Source organism: Gavialis gangeticus, unplaced genomic scaffold (assembly GCF_001723915.1).
Source record: "Gavialis gangeticus isolate Ggan-Ray unplaced genomic scaffold, GavGan_comp1, whole genome shotgun sequence".
NCBI classification, from domain to species: domain Eukaryota; kingdom Metazoa; phylum Chordata; order Crocodylia; family Gavialidae; genus Gavialis; species Gavialis gangeticus.
The window spans coordinates 113,469,976-113,488,201 of record NW_017729031.1 but is presented as its reverse complement, the minus strand read 5'-3'; the positions used below and the strand labels follow the sequence as shown (position 1 = coordinate 113,488,201).

The window sequence follows — 18,226 nt, the reverse complement described above, 5'->3', positions numbered from 1 at the left end:
AGCTGCACAGCTTAGACTAACCTGCAAAGACTGAATTGATTCAGCCTTAGGCTTTTTGACTGTCTGTACTGGTCTTAAAAACTAGGAACACAGGCTGCATTCTCTTGATTTCTCCTCTGACTGTGGAGCCATTTAGGTGCAGTTGGATCATGGTTTCTAGCATTTTTTTTGTAACTAAGGAGCCTAATGTAGCAGGCTCCCACCCAGATGCCCCCTAGGAGTCACACCTGCCTGCTGCGCTCTCTTCCCTCTCTAACACCTCGTTTCCCACCTGCTGTGCTTTCATGTTAAATGTTATGATAAACTTGGGAAAATGCCTTTAGAAGGCAAAGTGGCCTCTTTAGGTGCTTTCCCTATTGGCATTTTCTCAGGGCTTCTCAGCCCTGAGAGTCATCTGGGGGCTCAGTACAATTTACAGGGTGCACCCCCAACGCAGTCCTCCAGGCTGCTCACCTTCAGCATGGTTACTCAGGGCATGCATGATTTTCTCCACAGCACACTTCTTTTCTGTATGGTGCACTGGACCCCTTCTTGTCAGCCCTACCTCAGTTTCCCTAGGGTCCTGGCCCTGCCTCTAGGGTAACCCCTGGGCTCACAGAATTTACAACCCTCAGTTGTATATAGCACAGGACTCAGGGCACCCCTGGTGGCTTCTACTTACCTTTTATTAGCCACCTCATGCCTTATAGCCATCATCCTAATCTTCTATTCACACAGGGGTTTGTCCTTCCCCAGATTCTCCCCTACTTTCAACTATAGCCTGAGTTTCCCTTTCCTAGGGCTCTTCCCAGCTTCTATCCATAGACCACCTATAGCCTGGGGTTTGTCTATCCCCAAGGCTCCCCCCATCACTTCTAGCCAGCTTCCTTCCTTCTGGATTTTGTTCCTGCAGTATAGCACCAGTCCCCTCTGAACATACTTACAGAATCACACCTCACTACCAGGGATTTCTTTTCCAAAACTGCCAGAAACAGCACAGCAAAAAGCTCCAAAGGAACAGCTCTCTTCACCAAATCCTAAAGCCTAAAGCTTCCTTTGCCTCAGGAGCCAGGCTTATAGGGCCCTGGGCTCCACCCTCTTCCAGGCACATGACCCTAGCTCTCTTAATTGGGTCTAAGAATTTCTTTTCAGTCCAGCAGTTCTGCTGCAGGCACCATGCAAATCAGTAGTTTCCAACATCTTTTTGCTGCAACCCTAAATTGGCCATCAACAGGACCTCCTGACCTGGCACTGCAGGGGCTGCTGGGAGCAGAGTGCAGTGGTGACAGCCCAGGGGTGCCACTATTGCCTCCTTTGTGTGCAGCAGCCCTGCCCCACCTGCCTGCTGCTCCCAGTCTGCGTGTGTGTGCATATGGGCTCGTCATGATCCTACTGAAGATCCCCCCTGACACTGATTTGGGTCATGCCCCAAAGTTAGGAACCAATGATGTAAATAGATGCCTAGAGTTCAGTACCCTATCCTATTCCTGCTTGCTAGGAGTAAGTGGCTAGCAGCTTATTTTACTGCCTTGGACTCAACTCTCTTTTGCTACCTGTCTCTTTGCACCTGGCACCAATTCAGCTGGTAGCAATCTTGGCAGCCACATAATGCTGCCTTCATTCCCTCTTAAAGTAACATGGGCTAGAGACCCCCTGTTACATCTAGATACATACTCTGTTATTTCAACCAAGGCCAGGATGCTTATCTATTCTCATGACTCCAGCAGCTGTTTTTTAAAATAAGCTCCAAGCATGGTAAGGCCTGCAGTGGCATTGCCAGAGTTCAGCTAGCAGCACCAACATGCCTGAGTCCTGTGGGTGCTGTACCTCTACCCCCTAGGCATAGATTTTGGGAGGGAATCTGCAATGTTAATAACAGCTGCAACATTTTCTGGAGGAGATAAAGTCAAGGCACTGAAATTTCCCCTGCCTTGGGCTTTTGGTTGACACAAAAGCCTCATGGGTATAACCCTGCTGTGAGTGACCAGGGAAGCAGTGCTTTACACCTTCCCTATAAGGTGCAGGGAAGTGAGACTCAAGCCCATCCATGTACAGGTGAAGTTAGTTATGAATACACACAGCTGGGTCCAGGAGTTGAGCTGTCCTACAGCACCTGAAAACACTGTTAACAGGAGACATCACGGATCAAACAACAGGTTTGCCTATCATGGAGCCTGCCTGGTTCTCTTCAGCCCATTCACACCTGTGGTAAGTGGCTGTAAAATGCTCCTAAATTAGAGTAACTTGGAACTAGTATAAATGACTACATAAGGTACCAAACAGTGGAAAATCATGTGTTTTCTCTCTCTCAACAAAGAAGTACAACCTCCCTGCTGGAATCCAAGGCTCCCTGGCTCTGAGTCCCTAGTAACGCATTGAAAAGGGTTCTGTGCTGTGGGGAACATGAAGAGCAGGGCTAGGAATAAGGACTTTTTCTTTCTTGTGTGTTCTTTCCTGCTCCGCAGCTCAAGGGAGGGATAAGAGAGCTTGACTCAGATGTTGGTAGAAGGCAGCAACCCTAAGCCACAGAAGAAAGAGCCCAGTTTCCCACTGCCTTGTTCCTTGTGCTGGCCTTTACATTGCTGCAGTGTTATAAAATATGATCAGTCAGAGGTAGGTAGGATTGGCATTGGTGCCAGTACCATCAGGGCAAGCAAGAGTCAGATCCCTCTTATAACCCTGCAGTGTGAGACTGTTGCGTATGCTTTGCACCAGTGCAAAAAGCTGCATGTGGGATGGGGCCAAATTAGAGCCTGATTCATTAATTCTAAGATGTATTAAACACTAAACAGCCAGCTGAAAGCCCAGGAGGCAGCAGACAGGCTGAGGTCACAGTGGAGCATCAGACATTAGATATAGACCCAGAGTGACACCATGGAGGGCATATCACTTTTCAGTATTTTATTTTTCACTCCTTCCTGCATCCCATGACTGAATCACAGATTCAGTCACAAATGAAATGAGTTTCCTGGGCTCATCATGGTTGCTAATTTTTGGTGCTGCTGGGCAGAATCCCACACAGACCAGCTGCTTCTGCTCAGGACAGGACTAGAGCTGGGGTAACTCTAGTCTGATGAACATCAGAGAAGTGGGTGGGGGTACAAAACAGCACGAACTGCTGCAATTTAGACCTAAGTTGCTGTAACAGAACTGGATGAGGGCAGCTGATCCACCAGCTGCTTGGTACCTGGATCCAGGTTGAGGTCTCCAGTTTCATAAGCATCAGATTCATGCAGATTAACAAGAAAACCATTCCATGCTAATGGAGCCTGCCAGCTGCTGCTCCCAGGGCAGTGCCAATGTGTCAGCACCACCCAGACCCTGCATCCCCAGTCAGCAAGGAGGAAGTATGCCCTCCTGTGGACCCTCACTCGTCCCAGTGCAAAACAGGCATGAGCTGAATATAAAACCCTGACACTGATTTCCACCTGTTTCATGCTGCTGTAATTTGCTGGCACCAGGTACATGCTGATGACTTTAATGCAGACCCTGGGCTTTTACAGAACCAGTACTGCATGGCACCAAATGGTATCTGGATGAGGAGGTACATCTCAGTCATTAACCAGCATGGGGGAGGGGGGAAGAGTCCACTATCATGGCTGCATATTATACCAGGGAGCTCATCTATCTCCAGCCACAGGTTGCAGCTCAAGTGCAGTAGGGGTGGAGTGAAGATCTTGGCACAGGGTATGATCTATCCTGGGAAGCAAGGCATGGTGACTGCCACACATGAAGGCTCTCCAAGGCTCACCTGGGAAAGTGAGTGCCAGTTTGCCTGTCTCACAGTGGCCCTGATATAACTACAGCAGCTCCTGTTTGCATTAAAACAAGAACACTACAAACTGCATCCACAATCTCCTGAAGCAGGCCTTGAAGAGCAAGGCAACCCCTACTGGTTCCATGAAGGGAAGAGCCTTCCTGGCCCCCTCATTGCTTGAACTCTGTTAAACACCACCCCAAGTGCCAGAACTCTGACAGCAGCATTGGGGATGGATGGCGTTGGCCCATGGCCGCTCCCTCCCTGCAGTGGGAGCATGCTGAAATGACTGATCTTGTAATTAACCTCCTGGCTCTCATACTCTGTCACTGTCAGGCCCAGCTGTCAAGCATCTTGTAAGGAAATTAACTTTTGACTGATCTCCTGGCTTTTGAAGAGGGTGGATTAGGGATGCCGAATCAGCCATGTCAGGCTTCAGTCACTTCAACAGCATTCCCAGGGTCTGCTGCAAGGTGGAGGAGGAAGGACACCCCTACACATCTCTTTCCTGGCCCCACCACATGCTACCCAGAAAGGTATATGCATGCAGCAGAGGTTGGATTACTCAGGCCACTTCTATGACCACACCACACTTACCACTTTTGGCCATGTCTGCATTACATGGTGAGTGCCTTGGGGCACAAGCCTGTCTTACAGAGCCAAGCACACACATAGGAGTGGAGGGCTTAAAAACAGTTCTTGCCCGGCTAGCATGATTGCAGCCTGAACAAAAAGAAGCTGATAGTAGGGTGCTGCCCCCACCATAGATAATGGTGGATGTGTCACTTTTAAGCATTCAGGTTCCCTTTGCTGTTCTATCTAAAGAAAGATCTACATCTACAGACACTGGCATCACAGGAATACCACAGAGACCCTGCAATCGATGCCCTCGTGTGCTAGACACTCAAAGCACTAGAGCCTCTTTGCCCAAGGACTGGGCAGCCTACTTAGGCAAGCATCTGAAATCAGCTGGGGAATAGAACCCAAGTCAGAGACCAGAGACCTGCCCATGGCACCATACTACCTAGTTCTGTATATCACCTTTACCAGCCTTAACCTATCAGCAGAGACCCCATGACTGTGGAGGGGCAGACACACTACAATAACAGAACAAGTGAGTCTGCTCTCAGGAATGGCCTTTCCTTTTTTGTGCCCTTGATGAGGTATTTAGCAGAATTTGCGGATTTGTTGGAATGTTACAGGGTCATGCCATGAACACTTCTGCTATGGTCTTAAATTTGCACCCTCTGGGCTGTTAATCATGTGCCTTAGCACCTGCACCACACCATGCCCATATTATAGGCTAGCTTACTGGAAAGAGGCATTTCCTAAAACTTTAAAAAAAATTCTTATTGTATAATGGATAAAAGAAGCAATTCAACTTTCACTTACATTGTTGAAATCCAGCCAGGTGTTGCAATTGATATTTTAGTGAAAGACAATGTTTGTTTAAAAAAGATATCTGGTATGAACAAGATAGGTTTCATAAACTTTTTGATAGCATCTATTGTTAAAGTTCACAGAACTCCCACAGAGAGAAAGCCTAAGGAAGAAGTTTTAATTGTTCCATCTTGTGGGTCTCTGATAATGCCTACCCTCCTACAGCTCCTAGCACCCAAAGGCCTGAAGATGCTTCCCGAACAAGCAATCCTCAAAACCTCTGGCATGGTATGAGTGTCACTACATGGGGAAAATATGGCATTGAGTAGTGAAGTGACTTTCTTCTGAGATCACCAGGGATCCTTGTTTTCTCTGATAAAATTCAGTCACTGAAGCCAACAGGCTGGTAAGGTAAGAAAGGGGTTACTTTTTACTCACACTATACTCCTTTTAACAGTGCAGGGTGAGGCAGAACACATGGATGGGCATGCATGCCCAAGCCTATTCCCAGCTCCACCATGGACTTGCCTTATGAGCACCACAGATCTTGGTTTTCTCTGAAAGAAAAATCCAAAATTTTCTGATTACCCCCCACCCTGCCAAACCCACATTTTTCTGTAATTAAAACAAACCACCACATAGTGGTGTTTCATATATAGTGGCGTCTCACACACATGCAAACATGTGCACACGCGTGCACACACATACACACACACACACACACACACACTGGTGTTTCATTTTAATTATGAAAAATGTGGATTTCGGGTGGCAGGGTGTTCATCAGAAAATTTTGGGGTTTTTTTTGGATCTGTGGTGCTCACAAGGCAAGTCCATGGTGGAGCTGGGAATAGGCTTGGGCATGCATGCCTGTCCATGTGTTCTGCCTCACTCTGTGCTGTTAAAGGGGGTAGAGTGTAACTAAAAGTAACCCCTTTCTTACTTTACCAGGCTCTTGGCTTCAGTGACTGAATTAAGCATTTCCTGCTTTTTTTCACTCTTCCCCTGTGGAGACAACATAGCAAGTGTGGGAGCCTGCTCTTCTGTGTGTCCTCAGCACAATAGCTTGTAAAGTCACAATTGGTTATGCCACTGAAAATGCCTTGGAAACCACTGAGGGCGTGGGTGAAGAGAAGGGGGTTTCCACCCGTCACACAGGGCTGTGAAGTCCTTGTTACAAACTGCAGCGCTTGGGAGGGAAAGAATCTGGGCTGACCTTTGGATTCCAGGCAGGGCTGTTTGCTCATTTTTACATGGAGCTGAGTAGATATGATCTGGTGTCATTGCAGAAACGAGAGCTCTAGGAGCCCACGCTGTAAAACAGCCATGCCTTTAAGTGTGTTTGCATGAACCCTTATTCCAAAAGACTAGGCTTTATCAACCAGCAGGCAGTAAAGAAAGGAGGTAAGCAGTAATCACCGCCCAGGGGATTGGAACAGCAATGGCATTTCTGGGGTCTTCTGCAATAGCTATAGCAGCAGCAAGGAGTCTGTATTTTAATGTAGGAGAGCCCCAGATCCTGACTGCAGGAAGGATACACTCAGGAGATGTCTTCTTCCTCTACTTTGGTCAGTGAAAGGAGCCAACCCTTAGTCACAGAACAACTCCCACATGAAGTGTCCTGCCTTGCAAGGGACTGAGGTGACTGAGCTGCTTTCCTGTTACCCCTGTGTTTTAAAGTCAGTCCTGAATGAAGGCCCCACAGTTTGTGAATGAGGTGATTTTATCTGTGATGAATGAAGTAATAGTTACCTCAAGGGTTCCTGAGTTTTCAGAGTGGCCCAGATCAGAGCCTCTGGCCTCAGGCAGCTCAGAGTCACAGGGCACATCTGGATGTGACTCTTACAGCCAGGGTTCAAATTACACTTTGACTTCTGGCGGGGGTAGGTGGGGGGTCTGCAAAACAATTGGCTGGGATCGGGGCAGTGTGCATGGGTCCCTACTAGTACCATGGGTTTGGGGCCAGCGCCGGTGGCAGCCGCCACTGCAGCCACCAGGGCTGCTTTGAAAGGCGCAGGGTAGGTGGGCCTGGGGTAGTGTGCTGTGGCGCACGGACTTCAGCTGTTGTGGGGAGGGGGGAATGGAAGGGGTACTGACCAAACCATTGGGGATCTTGTCTCTTATGGGGGGGTAAGCCCCCCTGAGGTCCCCTGTAATTTGAACCCTGCTCACAGCTCTCAGAGGTGGTAGGGCTCAACTGGGGTGGATGGGACCTGCCTCTGCTTTCCATTAGTGCATCCACTCTCAGCCTTGGGAGGGAGCCAAATAGTGTGCCTCTTCAGGAGGCTGTATTGAATGCTCCAATAGGTCTTTTCCAGTTTTACATTTTCCTGGGAAAGATAGTGAACCAGTGTCCTTCCACTGAGGGCCAATTGCCCTCCACTTTAGGTACTGCATCTAAGGGGCAGCCTGAGTTATACATGCTTATACCTTCATTCAGGCTAAGTACAGACATTCAAAAAACCCAAGCCTGAATTGAATCAATCTCTGCAGGTTAGTCAAACCTGCATATATTGAATCAATTTGCAAGTGGATAGACATTCATTTTTGATTCCAGATGTGCAGCCACATGCCTCCAGTGGCTCAGACTAGAAGCTGGGGGTCACTAGAGCGAGCCCTCCCTTCCCTTCCACAGCAGCTACAAGGCTGGAGGGAAGCTGAGCTGGGGGGGCATGGCCAGACACAGGCCAGGGCAGCATTTCAGGTGAAGGGGGAGAGTGGGAGAGAGGGGATATGTCCCTTCCCTCCCACACACTTTGCCTGAGGCTGTTGCCTGGGCAGGCTCTGGCCATGCACCCACTGCTAGAGTGGTGAGCAGGGGGGAAAGATGTGCACACCCAGGCTGGGGTCCTGTGTGGCTGGGAGAGGGGAGGAAGAGGGGTTTAATTCCACTTCTCCCTGAGCCTGCTGGCCTATGGCCCCCACCCTCTCCACTCCAATGGGGAAGTCTGGCAGGGGCTGCTCCGCCCACCACCATGCAGAACAGGCTGTGCTAGCCAGGTTTCCTACCCCCACCACCTTGTCCGCCAGCCCACACTAATCTGGCTAAGGAGCAGAGGGTCTGGGCTAACTGTACTCTGCTCAAGCAGACAGCCCAGCTGAGTCCAGAGCTGCAAAGCATACTGGGATGCTGGGGACTCTGATTTAACTTGAACCAGGAAGGGGTCTGGACAGAAGTTTCATAAACCGGTTTGACCTAAGTCAGTTAAGTCTGATACTACATTCAACCAGGTTTATCTTAAACCAGTTTGGACCATTTTGAAACCGATTTATGTGCACTGGACTTTTGTTCTGTTACAGGTTTAGACCAGTTTCTGATCACTTAAACCAGTTTATGTGTAACTTCTGTCCCTATAGTCCTACATACATACCCACATCTACATGCACAGCCATAAGTGAACATGCAAGCATGCACGCATACCCGTGGGCAAGCATTTGCAGATGTCCGTGTATGTAGATGCACCCATGTGCTTTGAGGCCCACAGTCATTTCTGTGCCCCACTTGTACAGCTGGGATACCCTAGGTGCTGTTGCTCAATGAGTAATCACCAGCAAAGAACACACCTTTTTGAAGCAGTGTTCAAAGGAGCCAGGATCTGTGCTTTGAAGGTGCTGGACATTATTACATCACTGGCAGTTCACAAAAGCAACAAAACAACCCAGCAAGCTGCAGAGCTGGGATCACCGCAGTAATAAACAGCAGGTACAGCCTGAAGATTGGCTATGACATAAAAAAGAGGAAGACGATCGGGTTCTGAGCCTCCGCTGTTTAATTAAGCAGCAGCTCCCTATAAAGCAAGACTTTTCTTTGCCGATAAGACCCATTTATAATGGGCTGAGTGATCGCAGGCTGAGGACTGTGGGGAGACAATGGAAAAGCTTTTTGCTAGTGGGGCAGGGTTTTAAAAATAGACATGAATGGCTTTCTTGAAGGCTGAAAAAAAATCCAGCTCAGAAAGCAAGTGCTGAACTTGTTGAGCTTCTTCTGGAGCCAGAGGAGGAGCTCAGACAGAAAGGAGGAGGGGGCAGAGCCTCCAGGAGAGATGTTCCAGAAGCCCTGTTTATCATTCGGACTGCAGTAGTGCGTGGGCGGCCTAGCAGTGAAGCAGGGTCCTAAAGAATGTGCAGCACCTGGCGCTGTGCAAGTACAGGACAAAATACGACTCCCGACAGCTGGGTCAGCCTAAGAACAGCCCTGAGCCTGGGCTCAGGGCTTCAGGTCTGTAATGAGATGCCTCTGCCACTGCACAACATTTTTGGAGAGGGTTCTAGCTTCACTGTGTCTGCCAAACAAGAAGTGCAATCAAGGGTTCCCTGCCACCCAAATCCTTCCCCCCAGCCTACATGCTGGCAGCCCTGTCTGCACATTCTCCTGTGTTTTCTTGATGCTTACATTGTGAGCATCATGGGAGTCCTAGCCTGATCAGTATTTGGACACCACAGGGATGTTTCTATTACAGTATCCACAGGAACTAAGCTAGGAAGTGGCGCCCTGGAAAGTACTGAGGGTAGAAGAAAAAGACAGTACACACTCTCAGTGGCACACATTGACTTCCCGTGACCCTTCTGTGAAGACAGCACACTGGTTCATTCCCCTCCCTGCAGACACTCATCCTGCTCCAACATGATCCCATCTCATTCACACAGTGATGGAGGGAGGGGCAGGGAAGAATCTTCCTGTCCCACAGACCGGAGCAGCCCACTCGCTCTGCATTGCCCCATGGAACTGAGAAAATGAGGGAGCTTAGCACATTGCAGAATCAAGCCCTTTGTATGAACATAATAAGCATGTTCATGCCCAGTTCCAGGCTACAAGGAACAGTTTTCTAGCCCCTATGTTCTGTTTCTCTCAGGGTATTCAGACCTTGCAAGACAGAGGAGATCGTCTGTGTTCTTGTCAGCTCACTGTGTTTGAAGTAAGCCCCTTGTGCTCAGGCCCACAGTTCTTACAGGGCAAGCACAGTGTAACACAGACCCTCTCCTCACAGATGCATCTATTTACAGAGAAAGGCAAGTCACTGGGCACCATCTTCTAAAGTTTCTGAAATAGAAAAAGAGCAATTAATGCTCCTGTAGGAAGCTCTTGCCTTCGGGGAAAACCTAATGAGGTCATTGCTGCTGCTGGGCTCAGAGAGACATTAATAATGGGAGGACTCAAGGAGCACAGCCCCCACTTAGAAAGCAGAGTTCAGAGCTGGCATAAGGGCAGTCTTATTTTTTCCAGTAGGACTTTCAACAGACATGAGAACATCCCGTGGGCAACTGGTGCCTCCTGAGTCTGGGGGGGCACCTGCAGAAGCTAGTATCAGTGGTGGAGGCAAAGCTGGTGAGCATCCACAGATGCCAGCAGCGGCAGCAGGGACAGAGCTGGTGAGCACCGGCAGACACCAGCGTTGGCAGCAGGGAGAGAGCTGGTGAACACCCACAGATGCTGGCATTGGCAGCAGGGACAGCCCTGTCGGGGTGGCATGTGCCCCACTATTAGTCTATTAGTCCCCTATGGAACTTCCTGTGTTCAAATAGAAGTGGCATTTGTTGAATACCTGTCTGCCAAAGCAGCTTGCCTGGGGCCTAGCAGGTATACACGGCTGCTTTCCCCAAATCTGCACCAGCAACTATGCACTTGTGTGAAGCATCTGTATGTGTCAGAGAGGGACACCAATAATACTGTCCTTGAGTGGGCAAACCTTCTACTGACAGTGAAGTGCTTTGGCTAATGCAGTTTGCAGCAACTCCCTAAGCAAAATAAGCTGTTGGCAAACATGCCAGGGGACTTGATCAGTCTGCAGAGTTCTAGGAGAAAATCATATTCCTCACTGTTATAACTGCTGGCAAAAACTTGTGTGAGCCTGGCCTAGTAAACAGCAGCAGTAGTCAGGGTCACATAGAATGCTAAACATGGTGTGGGGAGAAGGGGTGTTGCCTACTCCACAGGATACTGGGCAGATAGTCAGGACAACATGGTTCTAGCCCAGTGGATGGGGACCAGGGCTACAAGTCAAGACATCTGGGTTCTGTTCTCTTTCTAACCATAGGAGTCATTTCACTGCTATTGCCCTCCCCACCTGTGCCTATTTAAGTAGTAAAACTTCCAGGTTTGATTTTAGTTTATGCATGCATAAGGCACCCACCATCCCTGTCCCCTGCTTGCTGTCTGGGTCTGTAGGTTCTAACGTAATTGAGATGATTATTTCTATAAACAATGCATTTTTTTTTTATCTAGTAAGTGCCTGATCTTCTTAACCCTCCCGCAGTGGAGCTCCCATTGACATTGCTGGGAGTCCTGCACATACTGCCAGTGTGCAGCATCAAGCACTACATATTTATTTAGCTCCCTCCAGCATTAGAACTAATCACTGGTATTTTCCATCAAAGCCTCATTTTCATCTTAGCATGAATCCATCTGTGCATGCACAAGCACATTCTGCTTGATGAAAATGCTGCTTGGATGCCATCCGCAGCTATGGCAGCACTGGGATGACTGAATGAGAATGAGTCTTAACCACCTGGAATGGAGCATTTGGGCTTTGCATTGAAGCCCATTGAAGCCAATGGGAATTTCACTGAGTTCTCAGCTGTTGGCAGTGACATCACTTCCTGCTGTCTACAGCTTAGCCCAGTGATTCTCAACCAGGATGCCATGGCACCCTGGGGTGCCTTGAGATCCTTTCAAAGGGATGTGGGGTGCCAGGCAATGTTAGCACCATTAGGTGTGGAAACATGATTCACAGGATTAACCCAGAGATTTCAAATAGGAATCCCTAGTGTTAAAAAGATTTTATCCAGTTGTGGTCTTTCTGAGTTCTTTGCAACAGAAGAATTGCTCTGTTCTAACCACTGGACCAGTATTCCTATGCTCCTGGGATTGTAACAGATGTTTGGGTTCGCTAAGTAGGACAGAGGTCAGGGTAGATTTGCAGTTGCTAGACTAATTAAATCAGAGCTATATAGCATAAGCTTTCATGAGCCCAAGCTAGGAAACTCTGTTTGCCCATAGGTGGCTTCTGCCCATGTCCATGAAATGAGTCTAGCCACATCTCTTCTCCTGCAGGCACCAGACTCACCTTATTGGCTTTTCAAATGGCTCTGGGCTAGCCTGCTATGTGGTAATATAACCACCAAGCTTAGCAGAAGAGGAAACTTTCTTGGCCCAGGGAACTCATATTTACATAGTGTATAGACAGGCATAGGAATACTGGTCCAGTGGTTAAAGCAGTACTCATGAGACCCGGGTTCATATACCTGCTCTTTTGTGAACTTCATATGTCACCTCAATGTCCCTGTGCCTCAGTCCACACATGTAAAATGGGGATAACAGTCCTGCCCTGTCCTGCCTTATGGGGGCGTGTGAAGGTAAATACCATTGTCACCCCCAGAAATTCTTGAGTCCAAGAGGAGTTTTTAATGCCCCACCTCCCCAGCTGATACCCAAGTCCTTATCTCCTGAGTGTAGGATCATGGTGATTTTTAGTTCTGTTCCTATATTTTAGACATGGGTAGCTGTGCCCTAGAAGTGTTCCAACACAAACATTCTTAAGTTTTATACAAAAGTCATTTATGACTTAAAAGAACCTGCCTGTCTAGGCCACTTGGAATGCCTGGGCCTGGAGCAAAAATCCCTTGCTCCCCTCACCACCCTGAGGCATTATTGATGACTACACAGAAGTCTGAGGAGTGCTTACATCCTATGATAATGGCCAGATAAGTCACCCTGAAGACAGCTTGAGATGAACAAGGTTTGGTCTCTGAGAATGGAATTACCATCAAAGGTTTGGAAACAGGTACAGTCCATACTTTGGAGGTCAGTCCTGACAGAAGAACTTTCTGCTCAACTCATGTATCTCAAGAAACGCACAAAGGCTCAGGGAACAAGTTGCCATTCCCACACCTTGACTCTTCTCCCCTGTGCAGGTAGAGTCAGCCAGATCCTGACCCCACATGACCTGGGGCAAACCTAGAATGGCACATAGCACCCGATTTTGCTCTGCACCTCATGCAATCAATCACCTCCATGCAAAAATGGGTACAAAATGCTATCATGTCAGAAGAGTGACAGCACTGCAGTGTCAAAAAGAGCACCAGGTGCAAAGCAACAGAGAACCAGGCACACTGGGGCTGCTGGATGCTTAGAGCGGATGTAAGCAGCATTCCCTCTAAGCTGCGTGACATGTGCAGTCATGCAGGCATGCTCATGCTGCACTGCCAGGCATGCCTGTGCAGCTGCACACACCGCACAGCTTAGAGGGAATGCTGGATGTAACCTGCTCACAGAGGTTCCCTTAGCCCAGCATGGCTGGGTAGCTTTAAGATCAGTGCATCTCACTGCTAGGAAGGTGATCTGGGACCAGATGTACAAAATGCACCAGCAAAGGGCCATTGTTGGACAGGCCATGAGGAAGAGTGAGCTAGAGAAGAACAGAAAGAATGCCCCCAGAGCACAGAGTTTGCTTCTGCTGTGTCTGGTGTACATATCACTGGTTCCTCGAACACGTACAACTTCCTCCCACCTCCACTTCCCTGATCCCAAATCCTTTCTGTGCTGGCAAAGGATGTGGAGATCCATCAGTGTAAGGGGAGAATCAAACCTCTGTTCTACCCAGTGCCAGGCCAGTCTAGGTGCTGTTTACACAGTAATCATTCCCATGAAAAACAACTCCTGGGGTGAAACTTCCAGCCAGTTACCCCATGCCAACCCCATACTGACACACACATGGCACTGCAATGCTGAGACAACCCAGGCAGCTGCTGCAATGCGGGGCTCTTACTGTCTTTCCTGTAGTAGAGGATCTCCAGCTTGCACTCCTCAGAGCCCAGCAAGGCCTGTGTCAGCTGTGAAATGGAGTTCTTGGTGGTGTCAGGCCCAGTAAGGAAGTTGCAGGTGCAAGGGCGCTGCATGACCTCCACCCGGGAGTAACCAAACATCTCGCAGAAGCCATCATTGCAATAGATAATGGCGCAGTTCTCCATCTGTGCATTCGCAATGAGGAACTTGCGGTCTGTAGAGAAACATGGGAAGCAAAGGGTTAAAACAAGAGGTGAGCCCTGAAATGCTTCCTGGGATAGGATGGTTAGGTAGGTGTGGCCAGAGCTAGTCCACCTGCACAGCTGGGCCCAAAGGTTTGACAAGGCTCCTCCACTGCAGTTCTCATGTCAGTGGGGATCTCACAGGCAGGAGGACTAGTTCCCAGCCACGGGCTCAGACCCAGAGAACCTGCACTCTGTTTCTATCTCTGTTGCACACCTAGTGTGTGATCTGGAACCAGTTACTTCTTCTTTGTCCCTAAACTTCTCTGCTCTTGGAAGCAAGGGCTGCTTTTTACTAAGTCTTCATGTAACACCTAGTGTTAGGGGGGCTCAGTCTCAGCTGGAACCTCAAGGGACTCCTGGAATACTAGAGATAATAAAACACTAGGCACTCCTTTGTTCAGCATGGTTTTTCCCAGTATCCTAGTGGGACATCATCATAATTGGAATATGACTTGGCCAGAGATTCACGGGGCTGTCATCACCATCTCCCAACAGGGGACCTCACAGTGTTTGACAGACACTAACTTTGCACAATGCCCACAGATATGGTCTCTAGGTATAGATGGGAAAACAAGCCCTGGAGCGGACAGGTGATCAGTCCATGGTTTCACAATAAGGCCAAGTATAGAGGCCCAAAGTTCTGATCCCTGATCAATGTGCAAATTCATGCATGGCTGCCCCTACCAGCAATTTCCCGAACTACCTGCTGTTTCCTCCTTCCCTGATTATCAATGCCGGTGACCCAGACAGATGGAAGTAAAGGGGATCTTTCTCCTCTGCTGGCCACTCCCTCTGCTAATTCATACAGTGCATCAAGTTCACTGCCATTGTCAATCTGGTGAAAGGCAGAAATATTTCCTACACATGCATTTTCCCTTCCCCTCAGGGATCTTGCCTGTGAAAATGGAGAACTTTTAGCCTGGGGCTGGATGCTCGGATCTAGCATCAACGGGCATAGAACTAGTGACTTCAATGGTAGGGTGGTAGGAAAAGGAGAATTCCTGCTCTAGGCCCTATTCTTTGGCCCAAGGTGCCTCCCAGCTCTGCTGCCCGCACCACACTGCCTTGCATTTTCTCTGTTTTCAGTATCCCTGATAATGCCATTTCCAGCCTTTCCCTTTGGGAGACCCAGTCTAAGAGCTCCCCCATAGGATGGAATTAAGAAAGAGGTGATTCAGGCAGAATAGCAGAACCCTCTTTGTGGCAGTGAGATTGGTTTTCCTGTGGGATGGTTCCCCAGGGGAGGCAGTGGAAGCCCTACAGCTTTCGAAGGTACATAAACACAGGACCACAGGGGATCTTTTGGTGCTTTTCAAGGAAGGAGGTGATATAGGGAGGTCTTTCCCATCTTGGGGCTCTCTGAACCTTGGAAGGAAGGGTAGATTTGCATCTTATAGACATGAGATATGCTATATAAGTTCATGGGCTGAAGCTCACTTCATTAGATTCTGTGAAAGGGCTAACTATGTCTCTCAGCTCTCTGAAACTGTCTTTCTGGTTATGGTGGGAGTAAATCCAGAGTATCAGAATCAGTCTGAGGGATCAGCTGCTAGCTTTCCCATTTTATCATTTTATTTTTCTTGGCCTGGGATCCATACTCCAGGCAGCACACTTTCCCCTCAGTCCTTTTTGCAGACTCTTAACCTAGCCAGACTCACTCTTTTCAAAATTTGCTCAAGTCCAGTACCTGCCCTGGTCGACCAGATTCTTCAAATGGGGCACAGCTGTGCTGAAGTGGCTTCGTCACTGAAGGCAACACAGAAGGCTCAGTATAGACCACCTACATTAGCCTTCCCCTCCAGAGGATTTCTTAATGAGCTCTACTGTGTGCTAGGACAAATGCTGGAAAGACAAACATGTCCTACGCTGGGAAACACCAGGAAAGCCAAGCCATCCATGACTCATGGCAGCTTTTGGGCAATACCAAAGACAACAATGTGAAGGGTTGATCTGCCCCAGCACCAAAGGTTTCTCCTGCCTATTCACATTGCTTTTGCTCTCTTGGGAAGCTGCCCTGTAAAGCTCAGGCTGATGATACATAGGATTAGAGCATCTCATCTCCTGTCCTTAATATAATCTAGCAATTTAGAGAGCGCGGTGTGTGGCTGCCATGAAGGGCAGCTGCTCAGATCTGCAGGGAAAGGGACATTTCCCACAGGAATGGGCTGAACCCAGGTCCTGGTTCTGCTCCAGCAAATTCTATGTCATGTAACTGCGAACAAAATATGCCTTTTGGCACTGGGGGCAGGGACATAATTCCCAAGAGGTGGCATCTGCTTTGGCTGAAGCTGGAGCCAGGTCTTAAATGCAGAGGGTCCATTTGGAGTCTAGCTATTAGCACAGTCCCTAATTAATCTTCCGGATTACATAGGAATGGCATCTGCAGCATGTTTATTCCAGTTCTGTCATTGCTTCGTTCCCCACCTAGAGGGAATGTGCATTCACAAACCAAAGTGTCAGACTCATCGAAGGTCTGGAGATGCCTGCTGTAGCCCTGAGAGGAGGGATTTCAGTGTACCCAAGGGACAGACCTGGGGGATTCCCCTCGCCACTTCCCCAAGAGGCCTCTCACTGGTGGATTAGAAAGCACTTTGCAAACATTAATGAATTAAGCTCCAGCTGGGTGAATAATGGCATTTTTCAGGTCCAGGTGAATGAAATGAAAAATCAGGGAGGTGAGGGGAGAGCGGGGAACTGAGTCTGAGACAAATAGAAACATTATTGAAAAAATGAAAGGATGTTTTGTTTTGGATCACCCTGAAATGTTTCATTTGACCCAATTCATTTCTCAGGCAATTTAACCTGATTATAATATCTTTCCCCACCAGAAACTACCATCTGGAAATTGCAAGTCCAATCAGCCATGTTGGAAGCTGTTGAAACAAAATGTTCTGGCATGTTCAGAAATCCCCCCCAACCCCTTTTTTGGGGGGGCAAAACTATTCACTTAATTTAACCTCATTTGGGGACTAGTTTTGATCCCTCCAAAAAACAATTTTCTGGAGTTTTTTTCTATTCACTGAAAAAAATCCACCCAGCTCTAGCTCCAGCACTGTTGGGAGGTAGGAAGTGGTCCTACCTATGGCCATTTCAAAGATAGCTAAACTGAGGGTCAGTGCTGTGCTTGGGACCACACAGGGGGTGAGCAATAGAACTCAGGAGTCTGAGTACAGAGTTACTGCCCTGCTCACTTAGCTGCCCTGTCCTCCCCTGCTGATCCAAATTCAATGCAAACTCAGTCCTCATCCCCTGAACTGCATCTTGCCACTACCACCAAAGCGGCCATGGACACAGCGCAGGGGAGCAACAGCCAGATTGGTAGAGGATTAGTTTTCTAACCAATATTTCAGTGAGTTGGGACTTAGGGCAGAACTGGGGAGGGAAGTGGGCATCTGGGACTGGTGGCCAGAGGGAAAAGAGGATGCTGATTTTAACCAGACAGCGCAACCCGGTTCAGAGGGAAATGGAATTAAAGTCTTGAGGGTGTTTCAGTGACTCACAGCAGGAAGCCTGGCAAATACAGTCCAGAGTGGAGTGGAGAGCCAGAAATAAATGGGTTTCCCTGATAGAAAGTCCCAGAATGTGGGGGAGTGGGGGAGAGATGGGGGGAGCCCAGTGAGGAAAAGAGGCCTGGCCTATCTCTCGCCTTATACCACTGGTAATCAGGGTAGAGCACTGTGATCTACTGGTGCAGAACTGGAACGGATGGGAAGCAGCCCATGCAGAAAGGTTAAACCACTCACCAGAGGCCCTTCAGAGAGAGAGGGATTAGAGCTGAGCAGCTCCTGCCTCCGTCCTCTGCTGAGTCCCTCAAACCTCGCTACCTCCCAGGGAGGGCCAAGGCTTGTTGGGAAGAGATTAAATCCTTCTTCTAAAATGGACAGAGGGGCAAGGTTAAGAGATGAAATCCTACAACCGGGGAAGGAAGTATGACAGGCAACCTTTATGGCTTTCCTGCAGCTGCCACTTTAGCAGTATCTTGGGGCCCTCTATCAGGAGTGGCAGCAGGCAGATTTGCAAGTAGCAACAAGTTCCAGTTTGACTCCCTCCCCCCCACCCCCCAGACCAGCAGGCTGCCAGGGG

General features: G+C 48.7%; 1 protein-coding gene across 2 annotated transcripts in view; it reads right to left on the bottom strand.

The window, feature by feature from the left end:
- KCNH6 (potassium voltage-gated channel subfamily H member 6) overlaps window positions 1–18,226 on the bottom strand; it is a 173,343-nt gene that overhangs the window by 154,039 nt on the left and 1,078 nt on the right. For both annotated transcript variants that reach the window (XM_019523602.1, XM_019523603.1), the window contains exon 2: window positions 13,882–14,112. In XM_019523602.1, coding sequence (XP_019379147.1) covers window positions 13,882–14,112 — 231 coding nt within the window. The remainder of the gene's footprint in view (window positions 1–13,881; window positions 14,113–18,226) is intronic.